At 38.3% G+C, this 24,913-nt stretch overlaps 2 protein-coding genes across 3 annotated transcripts; both read left to right on the top strand.

The window, feature by feature from the left end:
- Positions 1-2,415: 2,415 nt before the first annotated feature.
- On the top strand, positions 2,416-6,158 carry gabarapb (GABA(A) receptor-associated protein b). Its single transcript, XM_017713927.2, has 4 exons — positions 2,416-2,650; positions 4,700-4,778; positions 5,169-5,287; positions 5,421-6,158. Exons 1-4 carry the CDS (start codon positions 2,561-2,563, stop codon positions 5,484-5,486), a joined length of 354 nt encoding a protein of 117 aa, XP_017569416.1. The 5' UTR covers positions 2,416-2,560; the 3' UTR covers positions 5,487-6,158.
- Positions 6,159-6,298: 140 nt separating this feature from the next.
- Positions 6,299-24,875, top strand: spata6l (spermatogenesis associated 6-like). 2 transcript variants are annotated; one of them, XM_017713928.2, is made up of 13 exons: positions 6,299-7,515; positions 7,795-7,932; positions 8,059-8,107; positions 8,319-8,360; positions 8,482-8,606; positions 9,162-9,245; positions 11,227-11,373; positions 13,131-13,245; positions 13,360-13,391; positions 13,685-13,833; positions 21,018-21,111; positions 21,208-21,305; positions 23,777-24,875. In XM_017713928.2, exons 1-12 carry the CDS (start codon positions 7,468-7,470, stop codon positions 21,268-21,270), a joined length of 1,086 nt encoding a protein of 361 aa, XP_017569417.1. In that variant the 5' UTR covers positions 6,299-7,467; the 3' UTR covers positions 21,271-21,305; positions 23,777-24,875. The 2 variants fall into 2 exon arrangements, with proteins under 2 accessions (XP_017569417.1, XP_017569419.1); XM_017713930.2 differs by lacking the exon at positions 23,777-24,875 and having other exon boundaries at positions 7,765-7,932; positions 21,208-22,246.
- Positions 24,876-24,913: the final 38 nt, after the last annotated feature.

Here is a 24,913-nt window from a genome sequence, read left to right on the forward strand (position 1 = left end):
GAGGAAAACGAGAGAGAGAGGAGGACAACGGGGGGAGAGATAGTGGATCAGGAAGTGCAGAGAATTAGTAAGGTGGAAGTGAGGGCAGCTTTAAAAAGGATGAAGAATGGAAAGGCAGTTGGTCCAGATGACATACCTGTGGAGGTATGGAGATGTTTAGGAGAGAAGGCAGTGGACTTTTTAACCAGGTTGTTTAACAAAACCCTGGAGAGTGAGAGGATGCCTGATGAGTGGAGAAGCAGTGTATTGGTCCCCATTTTTAAGAACAAGGGTGATGTGCAGAGCTGCAGTAACTACAGAGGTATAAAGTTGATGAGCCACACCATGAAGGTCCAGATCAGTGAGCAGCAGTTTGGTTTCATGCCCAGAAAGAGTACCACAGATGCACAGTCAGGCAGGAGGCTCCATGGACCATGATGTTTGTAGATGACATTGTAATCTGTGGTGAGAGTAGAGAGCAGGTGGAAGAGAATCTGGAGAAGTGGAGGTTTGCACTGGAGAGGAGAGGAATGAAGGTCAGTAGAGATAAGACGGAATACATGTGTGTGAATGAGAAGGAGGCAGGTGGAAAGGTGAAGATGCAAGGAGTAGAGGTCGTAAAGGTGGATGACTTCAAATATCTTGGGTCAACCATCCAGAGCAATGGACAGTGTAGAAAAGAAGTGAAGAAGAGGGTGCAGGCAGGATGGAGTGGGTGGAGACGGATGTCAGGGCTGATGTGTGACAGAAGGATAGCAGCAAGAGTGAAAGGGAAGGTTTACAAGACAGTAGTGCGTCCTGCTATGATGTATGGTTTGGAGACTGTGGCTCTGTCTAAAAGACAGGAGGCTGAGCTGGAGGTGGCGGAGATGAAGATGCTGAGATTTTCGTTGGGAGTGACAAGGCTGGAAAAGATTAGAAATGAGCAGATCAGAGGGACAGTGAAGGTGGAGCAGTTTGGAGATAAAGCCAGAGAGGCCAGGTTGAGATGGTTTGGACATGTGTTGAGGAGGAATAGTGGATATATTGGGCAAAGAATGTTGGAGATGGAGCTGCCGGGTAGAAGGAGAAGAGGTAGACCTCAGAGAAGGTTTATGGATGTAGTGAAGGTGGACATGGAGATGGTTGGTGTGAAAATAGAGGAGGCAATGGATAGGGCAAGATGGAGGCAGATGATCCGCTGTGGCGCCCCCTCAAGGGAGCAGCCGAAAGAAGAAGAAAGAAGAAAATGTAGTGGTGGAACCCTTTTATTATTACATGTAAGAATTACATTTTAAAAATATTTTTATTCAGCTAATATCGTCACTGCCAAAGCCTTGTTTCGCCAGAATAGCAACTTTTCAGGAGAAGGGAAAAAACGTTTTCACTTTAAATGTAAGTTAATGGAAATGGTATTATCACATTATATAAATGTGGTACAAGGTTTTGTTCAAACAAAGACATGTTAAATTCATACTGTTGGGGGAGGGAGGGGTGGAGTCCTTACGTTAAAACGTATTAGAGAAAGTCATGAATTCTTAGTAATAATAATTGAATTCAGACGTTAAAATAAAGTCTAGCATAAGCTTAATTTGGACGTTAGACGTTTTTTGCACGTCAAATGTTCTGCTTTTTATAGTACTGTTAAAACGTTTTTGTTCAAGTCGACTTTCTGGTGATATAAAACTTGGTATTAAAACTAAAACTGCTTGTCAGAGCTTCTTCCGTTTCGCTGGTCTGTAAATTTGACGGGTGACGTATTTGTCAAGTGAACCTTCTCGGAGCTTAACCGAACCAGCTGATTGGTGTGTCTGCGTCTCAGAGCTGGACCCTCAGTTAGCCCTAAGATGAGGACTGTCCGATAGAAATGTCCCCTCAACTCTGTTCCTGTTGGACAAGCTGGACATTAGGCTTAGGTTATCAGGCTAAACTGAGAACGCCTGCTTTGTGAATTACCCCTCAGGTCAGGTGCGCATTAGATCACATGAAACTACGCAGTAGGGTGATGGCCGTGATGCAACATGCTGAAAGGAGCATTCACGTGATTCTTCCTGTTGATGAATATAGGCTATATTTTGAGGCGACGTTAATTAGGTTATAAAAGAGGTCGAGTTCAGTGTCGTTCATGACCGTTTTTAACAGCCTGTGTAAATCTCCGAGCCTTCTCCTTCACCCATGATCACTCGGTTAAGACGAGGGATCAAAACACCGACCGAGCCGAAGAACGACCTCAAAACGCCCTGCGCTCTCTGACGGCTGTACGTAGACCAAGAGAAAGTAGTACCTGCTCTGGTATTACAGTTAAAACTGTCTAAATCACGATGTAACCTCGCTGTACTCAATTACCTTTTTCGTATGAGTAGCTTTAAATAATCGACGTGCGGTTAGAGTCAGCAGTGATGAATTTTTGAGAAAACACTCATCGACGCAGCTGTTGTTATTGTATTCATCCGCGGGGTTACAAGGCAAAAAAACAGCTTGGTGAAAACAGAGCGGAGCGTTGCTGGGAGCTGTTTCGGCTGTGTTCGTTCGTTTGTGCCGTCTGTAAGCTCCGCGTACAACCGACGACTTATTATACTGCAAACTCTTACATCTCGCTGCGATGAAGTTCCAGTACAAAGAGGAACATCCGTTTGAGAAGAGGCGATCGGAGGGAGAGAAAATAAGGAAGAAGTATCCTGACAGGGTGCCTGTGAGTAACTAGCGTTAGCCAGCCTCGCTACACGAGACAGGGTGTTTCTTTTAGCTTTAGCGGGCTAAACTTACTGCTTCTTTGTCTATAGACCCTAAAAACACTGTTGACCTGTTGGCTATTTTTGCTATATGTGTTTAATACGATTAGGTTAGTATTGTCAGGAACGTTTGTCTGAATTTAAACAGTAGCGTGAAATCTGCGTTAGCTAACCCTAGCTAACGCCAATGTCCTATTAATTAGCTAGCGCTAATGCGTCAGTCGAAACGGAACAGATAGCTAGCTAGCTAACTAACATAGCTAAGGACGTGGCATCCGGGACTGCGACCCAACAACGTTCATTAACGGCCCTTTACCGGCCGACCGGAGACCAGCAAGCCCGTCCTCATGTAGTGGCACAATGTGCCGATTAATGTAATAAGGTAACTAAATGTTATCTAACCTGCTGAAGCTGAAGGCTGGCCTGATAGCAGCTCACCTCACAGGAGAACCACACACCGCTAAGAGCTTAACTTTATTCAGTTCGTAGTGTTAAATGGGCATCGCCAAGTAGATAAACGGTAGATTACGCTGTGAATAAAGATTTAATAACTGCTGTCCAGTGCTGACTTGTTCGACCACAGCGGATGTCAGATCTAGATAAAACAGGTCTCTTTGTTTTTGTTTTGTGTAAACTAAACCGAGCCAGCTAGCTCAACAAGGTGGTGCCATTTTCCTATGTGTGTAGAAATAATGTGGGTAACGTTAGATGATGGAAAAATGTTACCCCCATATTTCCACTCCCACTTCCATTTGAATGATGATAAAACCTTGCAGATTGTTATTCCTTTTCTTTATAACTTAATATGAATTACTCCAATACGAAATAAGAGTTCTTCGGTAGTGCCAAGCACTATTTTATGTGTGTGTGTGTGTGTGTGTGTATATATATATAAATTATACATTCTATATATATAATATTATTTAATTAATACGTTATTTATACTTATATAATATAATGTATACTTATATTAATAATAATTTATACTTTTTTATATATATATATATATATAGAGAGAGAGAGAGAGAGAGAGAGATATGTGTGTATGTATAATTATATATGTGTCTTACAAAGGCATTCTCACTGGTTACATTGTGTTTACTGAACCATCATCTCTTTTTTTATGTTAATAAATAGAAGCATATGTTACACAATTTTCCCAGGCTGTATAAATTCTGTAATAACAAGCAAATTCTGGGGTTATTCCAGTTTGCACTTAAATGTCTGAAACAAAGTTTGGTCATTGGGTGTATGTATTCTGTGCAAAGATCCATATATTATTTGCTATTATTTACCACCCCCATAAATAAACACATGCCGAGAATTCCTTGAGCTATAGAGTCATGCAGTGGCAGCATTGGTGAGACTAAATATGTAGTGGTGAAAAGATTATTTTCAGATATTTGAGTATATAAGTACTCCTTCAAGAAGTAAAAAAAAGAGTAGGTAACTGCATTACATTTTTAGGATTAGTTAAAATCACTCATTTCTATATCTGGAAAAGTATACATTTAGAAAGAAATGTGGCCTAATACATGTCTGATTGCTTGTTGCTGTGATCAAGTTCAAGGCTTTCACAAATTCAAAAAGAAAATGAACATTTAATTCGGTCTGTTTTCTTAATGAGGAAAGTGTAAAAATGCTCTTTTTGCTGACCAGCTGTGTGGCTGTGGTCATAATCCTTATTTACCTATGAGGTCAGTGTACTCAACCTAAATTGGTGTAGGGTGCTCTGTAAGGATATAGATTGTATCTATATCAATATATAGATACATATATTGAAAAAATGCAGTGAAGTGAAAAAAGCAAAATACTTCTTTTGGGACTATTCTCAAGTAAAAACACCATCAACTAATGGTAAACTATAGTACTTCGAATATGTTAATGTCAACAAGTGTGAATATAAATGTAACCAGTTCTGTCTAAGGCTCATCTCAGCAGTGGATGAAGCTGTTCCAGTCTTGTATTGTAATTATCAGACCTAATTGGTGATCTTTTTTTTTTGCTAGGTAATTGTTGAAAAAGCCCCCAAAGCCAGAATAGGAGACTTGGATAAGAAGAAATACCTTGTCCCCTCCGATCTCACAGGTAAGATGTTGATGTATGAATACCAAGTCACGTGAAGTGAATCAAGATTAGAGCTTAATTCCATAAAGACTTGAAGATTTTAAAACAACATAAGTTATGGTTCATAAATAGTTAATAAATGTTCAATGAATGCTAGTGTAGTGGTACTATTGAGTAGTCCTTGACTGTATCGAATGCAGAGTACTGTGATACGGTGTGGGCATTATTCAGCAGTCACTGCTGGAAAGTAATAACCCCTCATCGGCCAGACTTGATTTTTGATTATGAATTTATTATTTAGCATGGCCTTGGAATAAAAATGATTGGATACAATGCTGTTCTGTTCACATCTTTTATATTAGTCTTTTTTTTACTGTCAGTAGTCACTTTATATTTTGTGTTTCACTGCAGTGGGCCAGTTCTACTTTCTCATCCGAAAACGAATCCATCTGAGGGCTGAGGATGCTCTATTCTTCTTCGTAAACAACGTCATTCCTCCTACCTCTGCAACCATGGGCTTGCTATACCAGGTATTCTCTCTCTCTCTCTCTCTCTCTCTCTCTCGCTCTCGCTCACTCGCTCGCTTTCTCGCTCTCTCGCTCTCTCTCGTGCTCTCTCTCATCAATATCAATACAATTCAATCTCTTCTTTTCCCGTTTCCAGGAGCATCATGAAGAAGACTTCTTCCTCTACATTGCCTACAGTGATGAAAGTGTGTATGGAGAATAGAACCAAAGGAGAAGGCTAATTTCACTCCTCCCTTACCTTCCTTTTAAAAAAAAATATATAAACCCATATCGGCAGCCTAGAGTTCTAAGAGCTAAGACATCAGATGCACTTTCGCCTTTTTTTTACGTCTCCTCCTTCATTCTGCCATTTGCTTTATTTTTGGTTTTTATTACACAAAGGTTTTGGCACGTCGCCTTTCTTTCTTACAATCATGGTTCCAGACTGGCCCCAAACAGCAGCACCTAATGGATATGGATAGTACTTGAAGGAAATCTTATTTTGCCTAGATCTTCAGCTTTATCTTTGTTTCACTAAAGCTATTGAATTTATTCTCTCTTGAAAATATTTTTGGGCCATTGCACATTTGAGGGCTGCTAGCACCTGTTAAGCAGTCAGTTATAAAAGCCAGGCTAAAGTAAACATCTTTTTCTGCTCTCATGTGGTTTAATTACAATCTGATATTAATATTTAATGTTACTTATTCTTGTACCTAGGTAATTTTTAGGTGGCTTGATTTATGAGATTGTAAAGCTTTAAGAAATGATTTAGCTTGCAGATTATTTGTTTAGTTTTTTTTGTTTTTGTTTCTCATTTGTTTTTTTGAACTCGGTATTCAGCTGCATTTCTGGTACCCTTGACTTGTGGTGACCATAAAAACTAAATACATACAAACCGTCTGCTGTCTCTCTGTCCCCAGTTATTTGTTAAAGAGATTTATATATATATTTATATATTTTTTCTGCTTAAGCTATTTGTTGTCTGCTGCACACACTGACCAGTTCAACAGACACTCATACCTTATAGACCCCCCTTATTACCTATCACTGCAAACCTTAGCACCACAGTTGACAAGATGTTTTTTAAGCCGGGGACTATCTTCAGCACACAGTGACTCTGATGTGGTACTGGCATGGTAATGTGTGTTTTTACAGAAGTCTTTACACATCTCCGGTTCTTTGCTGGGAGGAGAACAGTCCGTCAACCTAAATACCCAGCCAACAGAGACCTAGGACTAGGATGTCTAACAAACTGCATGGAAACGAGGAGTTGTGGATAACTATACACCTCTGTTTTGTATCTGCTAGTTGTAACGCCTTTCTTGAGTAGGTGTGTTAAAGCAGGGAATACTTGAAACTTTAGGGCAGTGGGTCCCTGGGCCTTGAGTTTGAAACCTGTAGTACGGGACACTGTGACGCAACATACAGGACAGCACAATTCCTCGCTCTCTGTACCGGTGTCAAAACCTCTTACAGCAGTCATTTCCAGCCATGATGTACCACCCGTACCTATAGCTATTAAATGAGAACTGTAGAGTTTACAGCCTGTGTTTAGTTCTTCATTGTGCTAAGAGACAGTCCTCTGCTGTTGCTGTCCAGTGTGAATGGTACAGACATACCACATCAAATCCTTTTCTGAGTTTCAGAGCTCTACACACACGATTTCTGATTTTTTAGATGGTTAAAATACATTGGCCATTGTCCCTAATACACTATCCTTCAAGTAGACTGTTCAATAGCGTTTGCAGAGTTTTTTTGGCCCATATCCTTTTGTCTTATCTTTTCCCTTAGGGCCACTTATGTTTGTGTGGTTTTGTTCACCAAAAACAGTAACAGTTAATTTTTACATGCCCATTTTCCAGCCTCTGTTGGGCAGAGCTGAACGATTGGAGGTCAAATGCCTTATAAGCTGCCCATCATTATTGTACTCGCACCATGAGTAGGCCAGCTGATGCATTGGCTGCCGGGAAAGGGCGTCGCAAATGCGTCGTCACAGTATGAACTACAAATCCCAAGGATTCCGATCACACTTCCGGTTAGTGGTTCCAGCTGAAGAGCCAAATAAAAGTCCTGAATGTGCCCGTGTAGTTTAAAACCATGGAAACGTGACGCTGAGTGCAGTTCACATCGTGCTAGTTGGAAAGGATCAAGTCAAAGTTCCTGAGGACAAGTCTACTGTTTGCATTGCTCGCGAAAGTTAAACTATGTCACGGAAAGCCCTCAAAGTGGTCGTTGAACTGCACGTTAGAGCGGTAAGGAGATTTTATCCTCATTGTTATCTAAGCTAAGCTTGACCGAGAGGAGAAGAAATAGCAAAGCTTATGTACTTAATCTGTAGTAGTTAGTTAGCCACAGATCCCACAAACTTATGCTCGGTAATAAATGTGCTCAATCTTATTAATTAACGCCACAGTAAAATTACAGTGCCTGGGTTTAAATAATAAATAACAAACACATTTTTAAAGTGTTAACCACCTGGGGTGTAACTTTATCTTTTGTAGTTTTTTTAAGGCTCAGCACTGTGTTTGCAGATCACCTGTCCTGGAGTCCACCTAGCAGCCAAAGATGACATTTACCTCAGTGTGTGCCTCTTGAACCAGTACAGAAAGTCTGAATGTCTGCCTGCAGTGTTCCCGTTACTGTTTCGCATGAAAATAAGGTTTGAAAAGGTTGGACGACTTTTATTGTGGTTTTATTGTAAACGGCGTGACCCTTGATCAATTTTGGAAAGAATACATGGACCTAAAGACTTAACTGGACTTAAAGCAGTTTACTCTGCCTTGCTTTTCTTACAGATATTCAAGTATGCCAATGATCCTGCAGCTATTGCTGAAAACTTACAATGTACACAGTGATTTCACTTTCTATATGTTGTTTTGCACAAAAAAAAACAAGCAAACAAAAAACTGTATTCTACAGCATCTCTATTGCAAAGACAGCAATAATGCTCATGTATAGCCATATAATAGACACATAATATAAATAATAATCGAATAATCTTTGTATATAAATCAGAGTGCATTTCTAATGTTGTTGATGCGGTGCTGTTTTACAGGTGAAGCAGTCAAAATTGAGCTTATACAGTTGATTCCCCCAGGTGAATTTTGTAGCTAATACTTAATGTTACTTTCACTGATAAAAATGAACAGTGGTTCATTTCTCTGAGAACACCAGAAAGATAAGAGGTCATAACGTCCATCTTTTTTTCTGGTTTGCAGTTGGGGAAGTACTGGCCAGTTATGAGGAAAACGCCAGAAGTTTTCTCTTCCCTGAACCTAAATTGGTCCCGTCTTTTTCTGGCGGAGACCGAGAAGTTCTAATGACAAGAGACCCAGCTTTTCCTGTGAGATACGTTCTGACTGTAATTACACTGTCATAAGTTAGATAAGGGTAAATCAGTATTCAAGGGCTCATATCCTACATTTTAGCATCCTCTATTCATTAGTTTGTGTGTTTTCTGCGCCAGTGTTTTTTTTATTTCCTTAACGTGACCATTTTTGGATCATGGGGTACCAACCAGCTGTAGAGTGAGAGTAGATACATGTGAATATGATGATTTTTGTGACATCACAAAAACAAATTAATGAAAAAATGAAGTAATGCTATACATGAATAAGTTTTTTTCCATGTATGGATTGTATAGACTGGGGAGTGAACATAGTTACATACTGCATCCAACTCTTTTATTTCAAACAAGTGAAGAAAATTCAGTTATGGGCCCTTTAACCATATTAAAGGTGACAGCTTACCTGTTAGCACAGAATAGATATTTTTGGGTTTACTTTATTTATGATGTGCTTAAGGCAGTCCAACGTGAATCGTCTTGCTCCACCGCCTGGTGTGTATAATAAGGTCTATTGATTTTCTCCTTAGTGTGCTGCTTACTCTTCATCCACAGGGCATCTCTCCAAGGTTAGAGTTCTCTACCCGGACGACAATCAGCGAGTGCACGGAGAGAGATATTTTCCAAAGTGTCCCTGTGGTACAGTTTTATACTGTTTTTAAGTGTATATAAGTATGTTCCTCAACATGTTACATTCTTTAACAGTAGCAAACATCCAACATCAGAAACATCTACCTTGTACTTTATTAAGGCTGCTAACGCTGTAGGTCACATACATACTCTTACATGCACAAGTTTGGACACCCCTGGCTAAATTACATGTGTTGTTGATTTTTGAAATGCAGGGGCACGACTAGAACATTTAGAATGGGTTTGCCAAGTAAGACAAAGAGGAGTGCTAGGAAATAAATAAAATTAAATAAATAAATAATAATTTTAAAAAGCATTACTATATTAAAATGACATACAAAATGAATGACAAAATAATCAATACAATTATTGCTGCAAATAAAAACTGAAGGACAAAACTGTGTTGATGTAACGTATGAAACATTGATGTATTTCAGTCATTCTTTAGGAGATAATGCATTTGATCAAGTAAATTAAATGAAATGGCTTTTTTCAGTGCACAATATGAAGAAATGTTTCATATAGAGCAGATGTAGAAGTTATAAATATCGGTTGCCCTTGCTGTAGGTTATACCTGAGTCTAATGATTAGGAAGCTTGCTAGATAGCATTGTATCTAACAAGAAAACTGTGGACTGTAAAAATAATAATTAGTTAACATGATAAATGGTTATTTTTGACAAAACGTTTGACAGTTAACTTATCTTACCATCGAATAGCCTACTGCATAATGTAAATTACAGAGCAGCACTGCTAAAGGAACCCAGCACACATTCACTCACCTGAGCAGATTAACCTGTCACATTATTAAATACAGTGCCACCAAACACTGTGAGTGGTATAACTCTGACTACTGATTGGTAACAACCCCAGTGGCAGACTTTCACCACAAGCAAAACTGATGCTTTGTTGATGAGGGCTCACTGATGATGGCTGAGTGTCTCACTTATGGTCTCGTTTTCTACAAATGGGGTGGCCAGAAGGGTGGCCCTGCTTCACTCTAGGGTATCACTGGCCACCATCCATTGGCTACCCCTCTGCCCTCTGTTGACGTGAAAAGAAGCAAACACAACCTCTGAAGTGAATTATAAAAAAAATTATATATATATATATATATATATATATATATATTCTCTGCAAAAGTTAAGGCACAATTACTTTTTATTATTATTATTATTATTATTATTATTATTATTATATTTGCTTAACTTAAAATAAAAATAAAACAAACAAAAAAAATCGTTATGGCATTATGAATGCTTAGGCAGGTCGACACTTGCCATTAAGAATGACAATTCCAGAGTGTTATGAATTCTCTGACACTCAACAACCATGGACTCCTCTAGGCAGCTGGCTGAGGGTCTGAAAATGAAGGTAACTGATGTCTCCAAAGCAGGGGAGGCTATATAAAGATATTGAAGCTCAAATTTTCCTCTGTTCAAAATGTCATTAAGAAATTGCAGTTAAGCGGAAATGAGGCAGTTAAGGCAAATAAAGGTAGTCTGGAAGACAAAAAAATCATTGAAAATCTGTGGGTAGAGCTTAAGCATCCAGTGCACACAAGACAGCCCAAGAATATTGCAGAACTAGAAGCAAACTACACTGACATGGCTGTGACATAGTCATGTGTGTTGTGCTGGCTTTTACTTTAATGCTTGGGCTAAAGTGGTCTACTACCCAAAAAATGTCCAGCCAAGAGCATTTATGTTATCAGGAACTGACCGCTGATGAAGACCTCGCAGAAAGTTGTGATAAATTGCACACGTCTCAGACTGTACAACAGCAAAGTTGTTACACAGGGTAAATGTTTCTAATAAAGTGGCCTGTGAGTGAACTATATTAAACCTATGATTTCCCAAGACTTGACATGATCCATTTGTTACATATAACTGAAGTTCAGTAGGAGTATTAATAACAAGTGACTGCAGCTACTACTGTGTGAATGCCAATAGATGTCACTTGTAACCATGTTCTTTATCTGTTATCAAAAGAGGACAATGACGAGGAAAACAGGCCGGAAGGTCAGACAGCAGAGCCGCACCTCTGCAGCCTGGAGGACCCCACAGACACCAAGGACCCGCTCACTCTCCCCTTTTAAAAGATCTGAGTCAAGCAGGACCAGCTCCTCTTCCGATACGGTACACAGACAAATAAGCTTTGGTAGCACATGTTAAATGAACCATTTCATTTTAACTCCTAATACAGTAGCTTCAGTTATAACTTTAATATATTCAGCTGTTGAATTGTATACAAGGGGCATGTTGGGTTCAAAAGACCCAGGCAGGTCTGTGGGGGCAGTCTCCATCCATAGTCTCTTTACAAAAAGCATTATAAGCAAAATCAAAAAGTAAATACAACCCCAATTCCAATGAAGTTGGGATGTTGTGTAAAACATAAATAAAAACAGAATACGATGATTTGCAAATACTTTTCAACCTATATTCAATTGAATACACTACAAAGACAAGATGTTTAATGTTCAAACGGATAAACTTTATTGTTTTTTGCAAATATTCACTTATTTTGAATTTGATGCCTGCAACACATTCCAAAGAAGTTGGGACACTTTGCGATTACTAAAGTTACACACTGATTTTCAGACCTTGGGACACATTAGTCTCGTTCCCTGCTCTAAAATGCAGGAGTGCGGCTCAAACAGGGCTCCGCCTATGGACTAAAACTCTTTGTGTTTCGGTGGTGACATGAAAATGTGGGACAGCATTTTTTAAAAGTGTTTTTATTTAGAAATAAAGCTCTTGATAAATCTAAATCTGTCAAATAAATCAAAAAGATAAAAAAAACACTGAAAACATATTATTAAGGTAATCTGAAGTTGAACTTTAGGGGTTGAGATTTGCGACAGTCACCTACCAATAGAAAGTGTCCTATAAATTATGATTTTGTATAGATTTAGCTTATTATTGAATCAATTACTTCCTACAGTTTCAATAGATCATAATCCTTATAAATGTCTTAGATCTGAATACTTGATTGTTTTTATTTAGATTTTTTTTTACTAAGGGTCCTCCATTTGAACTAACTGAGCTAATCCAGTTTTTACACACAGCCATAAGTTGAAACATGCAGCCACTGTTGCCCTTACTTGATTTTGGTGATTGGAAACTGCGTCCACTGTATAGAAATCATGTGATTTTCATGTTCAGGTTTATATGAACTCTGCATGCACATGGTGAATTTATTGCATGATTGAAAGTCATAAATACATTGTAATCAACCTTATTTTTTGTCAGCTTGTATATGTACAACAAACCGCACTGCTTTTTAAAAGGGAAACTGTGAATAATTGCAATGAGTTATTTTAATCAATTTACAGGCCTAGTTTTAAGCTGAGATTTAAAGAAGGAGAGTGAAGAGCAGAGTTGAAGAAATTGTGGGAAAGAGCACCAAAGTTTACAGTGATATCTCATAATAGCAATAATCCAAAGGAGTGGAAAGAAGGGATGACAGTTTTACACATGGGGTGATTTTGTCATTTTTAATAGCATCCCCTGGTTTCCTCCTCACAAGTTGGTCACTGATTATAATAGTGTCTGTTGGCTGTTTTGTGGTTGGTAAAGCTTTCTGTTCCTAGAAATATATGACTTAAAGGATACTGAAACAAAAAAAACTGCTAAATAATTTTGTAGCATTCTCTTCACTGTTTTAAGAAAGCTTTCTAAGCGCGTTCATGATTTGGCTTTTGTCAACAAAAAGATTCTCTCTTAACATGTTATAAACAAAAGCAACCAGCAGAGGGCACATAGCTCATCAGTGATGGTTCAGAGAATGAAACCTTCTGAACACACTGAGAATGAACTAGGAAGACTGAAAAGCTGCACATGTATGTACTGAAAATAAACTGTAAAGAATAATAAGTGACATCATTTTTTCCCAGAGAAAAGGCTCCTGGTCAGGGGGTAGGCGCTTATCCCACTGGTCAGCTGAGTCTGACAGAAGCAACAAGTTAAGAAGTCAGTCAACTTTTCGCTCTAAATCTCCAGGAGAACCAGGTATCAAGAGCCATGATCTTGGAATAAAGTTTCTTTATTGCCACTGTCAACATGATTCCACCGTACCCAGCATATCCCAACATGCCTTTCATTACATTTTTAATTCTCATGTAGGAAACATTAGAAGAAGCTACTCCAGCCATTTGGTAGGTGGTTCATTTTCGTATTTTCAGTTTATTTTAAATGAACATATGTGACATATGTAGATTCATAGTAGTTACTAAGTACCTAGATATAATAATTAATAACTGATTAAGCCTGCCATTTGAATAATTTGTGCAGTCATGGCATCAGAAAAGGGGGACTAAAGTAATTTTCTTACTTTTTTCTCTGTGGAATTTTGCACCTAATTCACTGCAGAATATTACACTCCAGAATAGTTTGCAGGTTTGGAAATCCCTGCCATATTAATAAACCACCACTCTGTTTATTGTTTTAGCTCCCTAATGATGGCTCCTCCTCAGACACAGACGATCTCCTTGACGACGCTGAGGAACTGGGCCTGCGTCGTCCCCTGGCGGGATATGAGGGATCCCCCAGCCCGGCAGCACTGAGTCATCACAATGCAGCAAACCCAGGGCACAGCAGGTTTGTCTATTCACATGTGAGCACCTTCCGCTTAATCCACCTCAGTTAATTTGAGTAATGTGCTGATTGTTATTAAAGGAAAATGTGGGCAAAAAATGCCAAAATGTGGTCAGTTAGCCAAGACATACTTTGTTTTCAAATGGACAAAAACACAATATGTAGACTTTCAAGACAGCTGTTGCTTCTATTGTCAGCTTTGTGACATATTTTTCTATTTTTTTAGATAACAGTAGGTCATACAGAAACCACCATAGCAAGTCTATTTGAGATTGCTTAACTCTGTATAGTTTGAAGAAGTGTGTAATAATTTAGTCATGCAGTTTGCACTAATTAGTTAATTGATGGTTTTACATTACCTTTTGCTAGATTACCCTCATAGCTCCAGTGCAGAATTAAAGAAGCAAGCTTGAGACATCAAACATGTCTTCACTGATCATCTACATATTCGATAAGGAGAGAACTGTGTAAATTTGATATTTCACTGTTCCTTTAAATGGAAACCTGACCATTAAGCCTCAATGTGGTTTACATGAGCAGTACTACTACATATTTATACACAAGGCAAAATGCTTTATCTGTAATTAAAAATAGATGAAATCATTCTAGGTTGCCATTTCTCATGTAGCACCAAACGATTGCTTTCTCTCTTGTCCATCAAGTGAGGAGCAGCGAGCTAAATGTCGAATTTAAATAGACTGATATCATTCAGCCGTTCCAATTTTAGCTGGCTATTTTAGTTAGTTTTGTGATTGGTTGTATTTTCAGTAGAAGTGTGCCAAGTGCAACCATATGACATCATCACAGTATGACAGGGAAGTATGAGGGAAACTCACAAGTAAAGGAATTTTGCCTATTTGTCTTTTTTTTTAAAGACTTCTCTTTTGTTTATACATCACATTTTAAATAGTATTGAACATGTACACTATCATAAAGCATACACGTTTTAACAGTCAGTGGTCTCTTTTTTTTTTTTTTAACTTTTATTTATTGGTTTTTTCATGATATACAGTATAACAAACAAACATCCCCCCCACCCTTCCCATACCCTTTGCACTAGCTGGAAGAGACATCTTAAGAGAGGATAGAGTATGCAGTCACAATAAGCATTTAAACTTGCATTTTCCTGTGTATATATAGAGCAACACAAAAAAAGGGGGATCCAACATATGTAACAGATGGTAAATAATATGGTATTAACATTTCTGTTATTTAGAAGCTACCTTATAGGCCTTAGTATATATCATTCTGTTATGGCTAATAATCAATGTGTGGGGAGGTCTGACAGCGATTCAAAATATTCAATAAAAGTTTTCCAATAAAAATAAAATTTGTTTGTTGATCCACGCAAGGTAAATTAAAATTTTTCCAACTTCAGAAACATCATCATGTCTGTGAGCCAGGAGCTAAAAGAAGGGGGCTTGTTGGATTTCCGTTGTAGTAGTATTCTACGCCTGGCTATAAGAGAAGCAAAAGCCATAATCTGAGATTGTTTAGAGGTTAGTTGCAAACTGGAATCCGGAGTCCCAAAAATGGTGATGGAAGGAGATGGAGTTATGTTGAGATCCATGATTTTGGACAATGTTTTAAAAATGGAGATCCAATAGGATTGGAGTTTGTGGCATGCCCAGAACATGTGAGTTAGATTAGCGGGTATGCCCCCACACCAGTTAAAGGTCTGATCTATGTGGGGATAAATCTTTGTGAGCCTAGCTTTACAATAATGAACTCTATATATGACTTTGAATTGAATAAGTTTAAAACGTGCGCAAGATGCCGATGTGTGAACTCGACGTAAAGCCTCCCTCCACCAGTCATCACTAAACTTGGTCTCTAGTTCTGCCTCCCACTCAAGTCTTTGTTTCTGAGCAGAGTTGTCATCTTCATGAGTTAGAATAAAGTTGTATAAATGCGAGATTTGGCCTTTCTGATCGTGTGTTAATTCAAATAGGATGTTGTGTGGGTCGGTTATAGGTAGTGTTGGGAATGATGGACAATGGGTACGCACAAAATCCCTGATCTGAAAATATCTGAACAGATTTCTTTGGGGGATCTCAAATTTCTCACGGAGGTCAGGAAAATTAAGAAAATTTTTGTGTTCTCATCAAATAGGTCTTTAAATTTGGTTATCCCTTGCTTTTCCCAAAAAGCGAAGGAGGAGTCCATGGTCGAAGGTGTAAAAAGATGGTTGTTCGTAATAGGAGCGTGCAGGGAGGCGTGAAAATCTTTAATGTGTGAACGAAATTGGGACCATATTCGCAGAGTTGAATAAACAATAGGATTTGTGGATTTCCTGGCAGGCGCTATAGGAAGAGAGGAGTGGATTAAGGCAGGAAGTGAAGATTGATTGCACGATGACGCTTCTAACAAACACCAATCGGCTCAAGGAGTCTGAAGCCAAAATATGAGTTTCTGGATGTTAGCTGCCCAATAATAGAAAAGAAAGTTGGGTAGAGCTAAGCCACCCTGGGAGTGGGGTTTCTGAAGCGTTCTGATACTTATTCTGGGGGGTTTGCCGTCCCATAGAAAAGATGAAATTAGTTGGTTTAAAGATCGAAAAAAGCTTTTGGGTATAAATAGAGGGATACATTGGAAAACAAATAGAAATTTGGGCAATATTGTCATTTTGACCACGTTTACTCTGCCCATAAGGGTGAGAGGCAGACTTTTCCATTTCTGGAAATACAGTTTAGTTTTCTGAAGTAATGTTTCTAGATTAATGTCATGTAGGTGAGAAAATTTGCGAGTAATGTGGATTCCTAAATACTTAAAAATACTTAAAATACTTTAAAAAATTTGAAATACGGAAAGGGAGAGTCGACAGATTATGAGATGGGTCATGACGGGTGATTGGAAAGCATTCACTTTTCTGGTAGTTTAGTTTATAACCTGAGAATTTACCGAACTCTTCAAGAATATGAATTATTTTGGGAACAGAGATTAAAGGGTCAGTGACAAACAGTAAAAGGTCATCTGCGTACAGAGAGAGGCGATATTCCCGATCTTGTCTGATAATGCCGTGAAAAGCAAGGGATGTTTTCAGTGCTATGGAGAGAGGTTCTAGTCCAATTGCAAACAATAGGGGAGATAACGAACAGCCTTGACGTGTTCCTCTAGTTAAAGAGAAATATCCTGATCTATTATTATTAGTATGTACACTTGCTTGTGGGGAAGCATACAAGAGCCGGATCCAATCAATTAGTCTATGCCCAAAGCCAAACCTTCCAAGAACAGCAAACAGATACTCCCATTCGATCCGGTCAAATGCCTTTTCAGCATCTAATGAAATTATAACTTCTAAAACATTGGATTGTGGAGCAGTATAAACAATGCTTAACAACTTCCTTATGCTAGAAAATAAATGACGGCCTGTTATAAAACCTGTTTGTTCTTCTGCGATGATATCTGGCATAATTGGATTTAATCTGTTTGCTAGAGTTTTAGAGAGTATTTTAAAATCTGTGTTTAAAAGTGATATTGGCCTGTATGATGAGCATTCTGATGGATCTTTTCCTTCCTTTGGGTGTACAATTATGGAAGCTTGAGTAAGTGTAGGGGGAAGACATTTGTTATCAATCGCCTCCTGATACATTTCTAAAAGTATAGGTGCCAATTGGTTACTAAACTTTTTTAAAAACTCTGTAGGATACCCATCTGGGCCAGGGGCCTCTAATGTAAGGGGAGCATCCAACTCATCAGCTACATTAGGGCCTAATTTGGGGATTTCAATGCTGTCAAGAAATGTATCCATGGAGGAAGAGTCTGTAGGGAACTCTGATTTATAAAGGGTGGAGTAGTATGAGACAAATGTGCTATTAATTTCTCTCGGTTCTGTTGTAATGTCCCCAGTTTTGTGTTTTATTTTATCAATCCATCTAGAGGCCTCTTTCTGTTTCACTTGATGGGCTAGTAACCGACTGGCCTTCTCTCCGTATTCATAATAAGCACCCTTAGACTGTAACAGTCTTTTCTCTGCTTGGGTTGTAGATAGTAAGTCAAATTTGGACTGCAATTCCGTTTTCTTTTTAAGCAAGTGAGGATCGGGATTAGAGAGGATCTGATTATCTATATCTATAATGGAATTTGTTAAATTTTCAAGTTCTATATGGTGACATTTGTAAACATAAGATGAATATGAAATAATTTGGCCTCGAAGATATGCTTTCAAAGATTCCCACAGCAATGAAAATGAGGTGTCTTCTGTTTTGTTGTTTCTCAAAAAAGTATCTATAGAGGAAGATATAAAATCTTTAAACGCACGATCAGACAGTAAGAGCGGATCGAGTCTCCAGTTTAACTTGTTTTTTTGAAAGTGGTGGAATTTAATTTTCAAAGAGAGAGGGGTGTGATCAGAAATTACGCTCGCCAGGTAATCCGTAGAATCAACCGCTTCGATAAGTTTTTGATCAATGAAAAAGTAATCTATACGTGGGAAGGTTTGATGAACTGTAGAAAAAAAAGAGAACTTTTTCCCATTGGGGTTATAGTGTCTCCAGGGGTCTACTATACCATTTCTGCCCATAAATGAAGACAATATCTTAGACATCATTGAAGGTAACAGGGATTTGGGGTCCGAACGGTCCAAATTAGGGTCGATAGCACAATTAAGGTCTCCTCCCAATATCAAAGAGTGGTTGTCCATATCCGGTAGGGAAAATAGCAATTTGTTTGCAAAAGTGGTGTCGTCCCAATTAGGTGCATATACATTAACCAAAAGAACAGGAGTATGAAATAGGACTCCAGAGACAACAACATATCTGCCTCTGGGGTCAGAAATTACCTTTGAGTGTTTGAAGTCTATTTTCTTATTAATTAGAATGGACACACCCCTAGCCCTACTGCTGAAGTTTGAGAAAAAGGACTGATCGATCCAGGAGCCCTGGAGTTTGGCTTGATCTTTAGGGTGTAGGTGTGTTTCTTGTAAAAAAGCAATATCTGTTTTTAATTGTCTTAGATGTGAAATAATTTTAGACCTTTTTATTGGACCATTCAGACCCCTTACATTCCATGATATGAAATTAACAGGAAGTCCATGAGAAATTCCCCCGCAATTAAATGCGTTAGCCATTACATTTAACAGAAGAAATGAAATAACAGAAGGTAGCTTTGTGAGGTATTCTCAGCCCATAAAATGATTGTTGGATAAAAAGAAAAAATATAAAAATGATAAAAAACACCCCGAACGTGCTTGTGGAACTCCCAGCTAAAGTGCAACCGGTATAACCCAAAGTCCCTAAGCCCCCTTCCCCAAACGAAGACAGCAGTGGGTTTTCCCAATTTCGTGGTTCCCAGTTAACCAACATTAAACCAAAAAATCCAAAACACATCGACAGAAGGCTCCATGCGAATACTGAAGTCGGAGCACTTCACCTCAAAATACTAACCCGCAAACGTTAAGCAGAGCAACAACATAGCTCGCGTATTTAGCTAGTCTGGTCTCATATAAACCCAATGACCCAGTACTTTCAGTGTTTAAGCACAAAATAACAATCAGGTACAAACAGTTCCAGTTACTCAAATAGTGAGCAGAATCCTTATCCACATTGTGAAATTACTACCTGAGAGGTGGTGAATAAATTTCTCAACTCTGAGCAAGCGTTCAGTTGGCACTCGTCTAAAGCAGTCCAGTTCAGGACGCCGCTCGTGCCGGGCTCTCCACTCGGTCTAGGAACACCTGAGCTTCTTGGGGGTTGTCAAAAAAGTGCCTCTTGTTGTCGAGCAGCACCCACAAACGTGCTGGGTACTGCACTCCAAACTTCAAGCCTCTTTCATACAGCCTGGATTTCACCTGTTTGAAGCCTGCTCTGTCAGTGGTCTCTTTAAGCGTTTCATGCAGAATATCTTTTGCCTGCACTTCACATGCTTTCTTTATTCAGAATGAACCCTATGTTTCCAAAAAAGTTGGGACACTGTGCAAAACGTAAGTAAAAGCGAATGGAATTCTGTGCAATTCATTTAAACCCTATATTTAATTAAAAATAATACAAAAACAGCATATGAAATGTTGAAACTGAGAAAATTTAATATTTTTTTGAAAAATATGTCCATTTTTCATACTGTTTCAAAAAGTTGGGACAGCTGGGACAGTTGCATCACCTCTCCTTTTAACAACACTCTGTGTTTGAAAACTGGGGAGAGCGACTGCTGTAGTTTTAAAAGTGAAATGTTTTCCCATTTTTGGCTTGATGTAGGATTTAAGCTGCTTAACAGTTCAGGGGCTCCTTTATCATATTTTTGCGCCAAATGTTTTCAATGGGTGACAGGACTGGACAGCAGGCAGACCAGTTTAGCACATAGCCTCTTTTGCTATAGAGTCATGCTGTTGTAATACATGCAGAACAGATGGCAGCGTATGCTGCGTCAAAACCTGTATATGTCATTCAGCATTAATGGGACCTTCACAGACATGCAAGTCACCCCACCCCCATACCATCACAAATGCTTGCTTTTGAACTGTGGGCATGATTTTCAAAAATAATCTCAAATTTTTATTTGTCAGGCCGCAGGACACTTTTCTTTGTCTCGGTCTGTCTAAAATGAGCTCGGGCACAGAGAAGGTGGCGGCATTTCCAGATCCTGTTTATATATGGGTTCTTCTTTGCATGGCTTATCTGCGTCTTTTAATGATGTACCATAAAATTTGTACCATAGATAATAAAATCACCAAGGTCTTTGACAAAAAAAAATCACCAAGGTCTTTGAAAGACTCAGCCTCTCTGGGATGCTCTTTTTATATTCATGTTACTGACCTGTTGCCAGTTAACTAGCTGTGAGAGGTTTCACCAGGTGTTTTTTCACACAACTTTACCGGTCTTTTGTTGCCCCTGTCCTAATGTTTTAGAAACATGTTGCTGGCATCAAATTCAAAATGAATTCACAATTTTCAAACTATACAATTTCTTAGTTTCAACATTTGATACTGTTTGTATTATTTTCAGTTAAGCGTAGGTTTAAATGATTCACACATCATTGCAGTCTATTTTTATTTACGTTTTAGACACTGTCCCAACTATTTTGAAAACAAGGTAATACATGTACCTTCATAATGTATCCAAAATTCTTTGATGTTCTTTGATGCTGTTCTTTGAAGCTGTTCATGTCTGAGAAAAACCTGGAGAATTGTTCTCTGTAAATGCTGTGCCATACAGTGCAGCTGCATTTTATATGTTTGATTACTGTTTCAACAGTTCTCTCTTATGTTCCCCAAACGTGTGGGAGGAGGTTCAGGAGCGAGTCCGCAGTCTTCTCACCTCTCCCAGAGCTGTGCACAGACTGACCTACGTGAGTAACACACCCACTGACTGGCACAGATGCAGAGTAGTTTGCTGCTAAGATGTATTACAGTGACATTGTTGTGTGTTACGTATCTCTCTCCAGGGTGCCACAGAGTCTGAAATAGATGAAGTGCTAGCTCGGAAGTCCATTTCACCACATTCATGAGCTCCTTAAAGACTGCTGTTCAGTACCAAAGCCTGGTATGTGCATAGATGAATTCTCATGACAATTATAATTAGCGATGGCATCAATTCCTGCTAATGACATAGGGTTTGGATATTGGTGAGACAAAACTAATCCAATCTGATTCTTTAACAAGTCTGTCCTAAGGTCGAGTCAAAGTGCTGCACAGCGAGTAAAACTAAAATTACAAAGCATTTATAAAACAGAAACCAAAATGCTCAACAAAACTCATGAAAGGGACAGGCTGACTGTACAGCATGGGAAGTTTATTAGAATAAAATTTCCAATTAAAATGCAAAGTGCAATAAAAGGTTACATTTATATGCCACAGAAAAGAGACGTATCTTAAGGCAAGATTTCAACTCCTAAATGGTTTATCTAGACCTCACATTTAGAGGACAAATATCACAGAATTCCTTGCAGCGGAATATGATGTAAAGTGAATTAGAGTAGGTCGTGTGATAACTGTCGTAGCCACGTGTAGACTAATAAATAAATAAATAAAAGAAAAAAAATCCATGTATGGTTTGGAATTGGCTACTACATGTTGTTCTTATGTTAATGTCAAAGGGGAATTCAACCCGTTTCCCAAAGTTTTTGGGTAATTAAATTGTTAAGATGTCAACAAAATCATTCAGAGTGGTTGAAATGCTATGTCCTACAGAAACTTACTGAGTGAGAATTGTTCGCATTGGTGGTGAAAAGAGCCAGACTTCTGAAGAGTTTAAGGTCTGTAAAAGCTCCCTCACAGAAAGTTATAATATGAAATGATTACGTGAAACACACTGCCTGATGCCTGAGACATTATTTTGTGGTAGTTTTGAGGAAAAGTTTGTGACCTAAAACTTGCAGGGCATTATTTGCAATGGCTATATTTGCATTGTAGACGCTGCATTGCTTAGTTCCTGTCACCACTACTGTAAAGAAAGAGTCTGTAGGTTTCCCTTAAATGCACCATTTCACATCAAACAACAAAAACATTGTGTTTACATCTGAACCATTGAATTATGTAGAAACTTAGAGAAATAGGTTGAATTGCCTTTTAACATTAACATAAAAACAACGTGTAGCTTGGCATGTATTCTATTAGAATTCAACTTCTTTTATTTTAGTATTTTGTTTACATAGTGCTATTTTTGTTTAACTGAATAATAATATCGTTTTTAAAGTACTTTTGACAGAAAAATATATCAGATATATCACATGTATTACTTTGTCAGTACTAAAGATTTTAGTGTTGGCATCAGAAAAGAAAAAGTGCACTCCTTAATTAGAAATAGTGTTTAACGTACCAAGAATCTGTAAATAAATGTTCCACAGTGTTTTAGGTGTGACAGCAAATCTATGGATACTTGAAGTGCATGTTTCCTCATTCTGGCTTCTGAAGCAACCAAAGGTCACTAACCAGTTTCATCTTTGATTTACTGTGAATTGCAGCATATTTCATGTAGTGTGTACATGTGTGTACACTTCTGTGTGATGTATGTTTCTCATAGTCATGAGTATCTACATTACCTACATCTTCTGGTATTGATTGAACAAGTTTAGAAAGCCTTTTGATTCATGAGTGTTTACTTAGGAAATAGTGAGAACAAAACATTAACACAGTGTTCCAGTCCTTATCTGTGATTGTAGATTAACTTGCTAGCTTGTCTTTCACTGGGAAAGTTAAAAATGTCCAACATAAAGACGAAAGCTGGTGGGCTTTGTTTGAACCAGGATTAGGTGTTACCTGACCTGCTTTTAACATGAAAATAACAGAACGTTTTCAAAACAGCATAATTACCAACATGATAAAACACACACACACACACACACAAAACCCACTTTGTTTATTTTCTGTGATAGTAATAATAGTTAGAGTAACTGACATTTTACTGTCAGCACTACAAGAAACATTTAGTTGAGTTAACATAAAGATTTTTATCATCTTGTCTATTATTAAAGGGGAAAAAGCCCCCCTTACAACAGTCTCCATTCACTGTACAGCTAAACTGCACCTGTATATGAGATTAACGTGTTCAGGATACATAAAACTATGGAAAATATGTAGCGTCAGATAATAATTGAATAATTCAACTGCACCTACCTGGTGGAAGAAGCCCTCTTGTGAAACTTGCATCATTTGTCATCTATATTTAAGAGAATGAATAATTTATATGTGAAATAATTCCTGGCCTTTGCATTTTACAAGACTGTTAATGAAGGTAGAACACTAAATGATGATATTTTCAATTAAATGTAAATCTGTCTTAATGATTCCTCTTTAAAATGTTTAAAATGTTGCCCAATTCTAGCTGATCCGCGCTATAGCTAGCATGTCAAGTCAGTGTTCACAGTGTTCATTGCAATTTCAGTGAATAACTTGGTGTCTTTATGACAAAAATCTGACAATCATTTTTGGGCAGTATTTTAAAAGGGGCTTTTGCCCCATGTCTGGGGGGACTTCTTATTCTTTCACATTTTCTTTTTCCTCTCCATATCAAAGGCAATTACACTGGTGGGGCTTTTTGCATGGCATACTTGCCCAGGGAGGAAATCAAACTTGTGTGGAGAGCAGTGGTACTACCCACTATGTTACACCAATGCTGCATAATTGCAAGGCCAAAAAATATGCAGTTGAGACATTTAATATGGAGCACAAGAGAGGATATTGATATGAAAGGCAGGCCAGGTGATATGTTGACATTTTTGCAAGATGTCAGGTGGTTTAATAATGTATAATAATGTATGTAACTAGTGTGATCTGGTGTGTCCTATGCGGACTTTGCAATATGCATTTTTTTCTGACAATCTTATCAAATATAATCACGTTATCACAAAATTCACTCATGAGTTGACTCATCAGCTGATGATATGTTGGCAGGATAATTTGAAATGAACCAGATATTGTTATTCAACGTTATCTTCCTTTTAAGAAAGAAATACTTATATAAGTTGAAGAAACTTAAAATGCATTATTGCCAGGACATTTTAAGGCTTCTCTCTCAATCGAACTGATACTCGTTGAAACTTTTGTTGAGTTGTGGTTTTCTCCTGCTGTTTAGTAGTTTCATTCATTACTTGCACTGATACAAACTGAAAGGCCTCTGCAGGAGTAACACTGTATGAAGGGCAGGCAGCCACATGCCTGACTTTGAGCAGTCCTCAAGTGTCGCCTGGAAGACCATTAAGAGAAAATTATGTGCTGGTCACAGCTGACGCACTCTGTGTAATGTTGCAGTGTCTGCTGGCACTATAGTAACATGGGATATTATATATTATGTTGATTGCACTGGAAGCATTATGATCTATTTTTGCACTGACAAAGCAGCTGAAGCTTATTTCACAGTTTCACAGTTACCTTTTTCCTTTAGCCAAAAGGGCACAGACGGTTTCATTTCTGAAGCCTTTTAGAGCAAAACGTCTCATCTCCAACATGTTTACTGTTCAGAAGAAAGGAAACGTGTAATCGGGTAATCTAAGTGAATGTAAGAGGTTGTTTAAACTATTTTTGTTCATTCATCATGAAATGTTGTCACTTTGTACAGATCAACTGGTGTTTTACAAGTGATGGAAAAATAAACAGTGATGATGTCTGGCAGTGACGAAAGGCTTCTAAAATGAATCCTTCTATAGTAATCAC

Source organism: Pygocentrus nattereri, chromosome 2 (assembly GCF_015220715.1).
Source record: "Pygocentrus nattereri isolate fPygNat1 chromosome 2, fPygNat1.pri, whole genome shotgun sequence".
Lineage (NCBI taxonomy): Eukaryota > Metazoa > Chordata > Actinopteri > Characiformes > Serrasalmidae > Pygocentrus > Pygocentrus nattereri.

Bases quoted from the DNA above. Each gene is read 5' to 3' on its own strand.
- gabarapb (XM_017713927.2), top strand. From the start codon at position 2,561: ATGAAGTTCCAGTACAAAGAGGAACATCCGTTTGAGAAGAGGCGATCG. The intron at 4,779-5,168 runs GTAAGATGTTGA...GTTTCACTGCAG, and splicing joins TGTCCCCTCCGATCTCACAG to TGGGCCAGTTCTACTTTCTC. The intron at 5,288-5,420 runs GTATTCTCTCTC...TCCCGTTTCCAG, and splicing joins CCATGGGCTTGCTATACCAG to GAGCATCATGAAGAAGACTT.
- spata6l (XM_017713928.2), top strand. From the start codon at position 7,468: ATGTCACGGAAAGCCCTCAAAGTGGTCGTTGAACTGCACGTTAGAGCG. The intron at 7,516-7,794 runs GTAAGGAGATTT...CTGTGTTTGCAG, and splicing joins TTGAACTGCACGTTAGAGCG to ATCACCTGTCCTGGAGTCCA. The intron at 8,108-8,318 runs GTACACAGTGAT...GCTGTTTTACAG, and splicing joins TATTGCTGAAAACTTACAAT to GTGAAGCAGTCAAAATTGAG.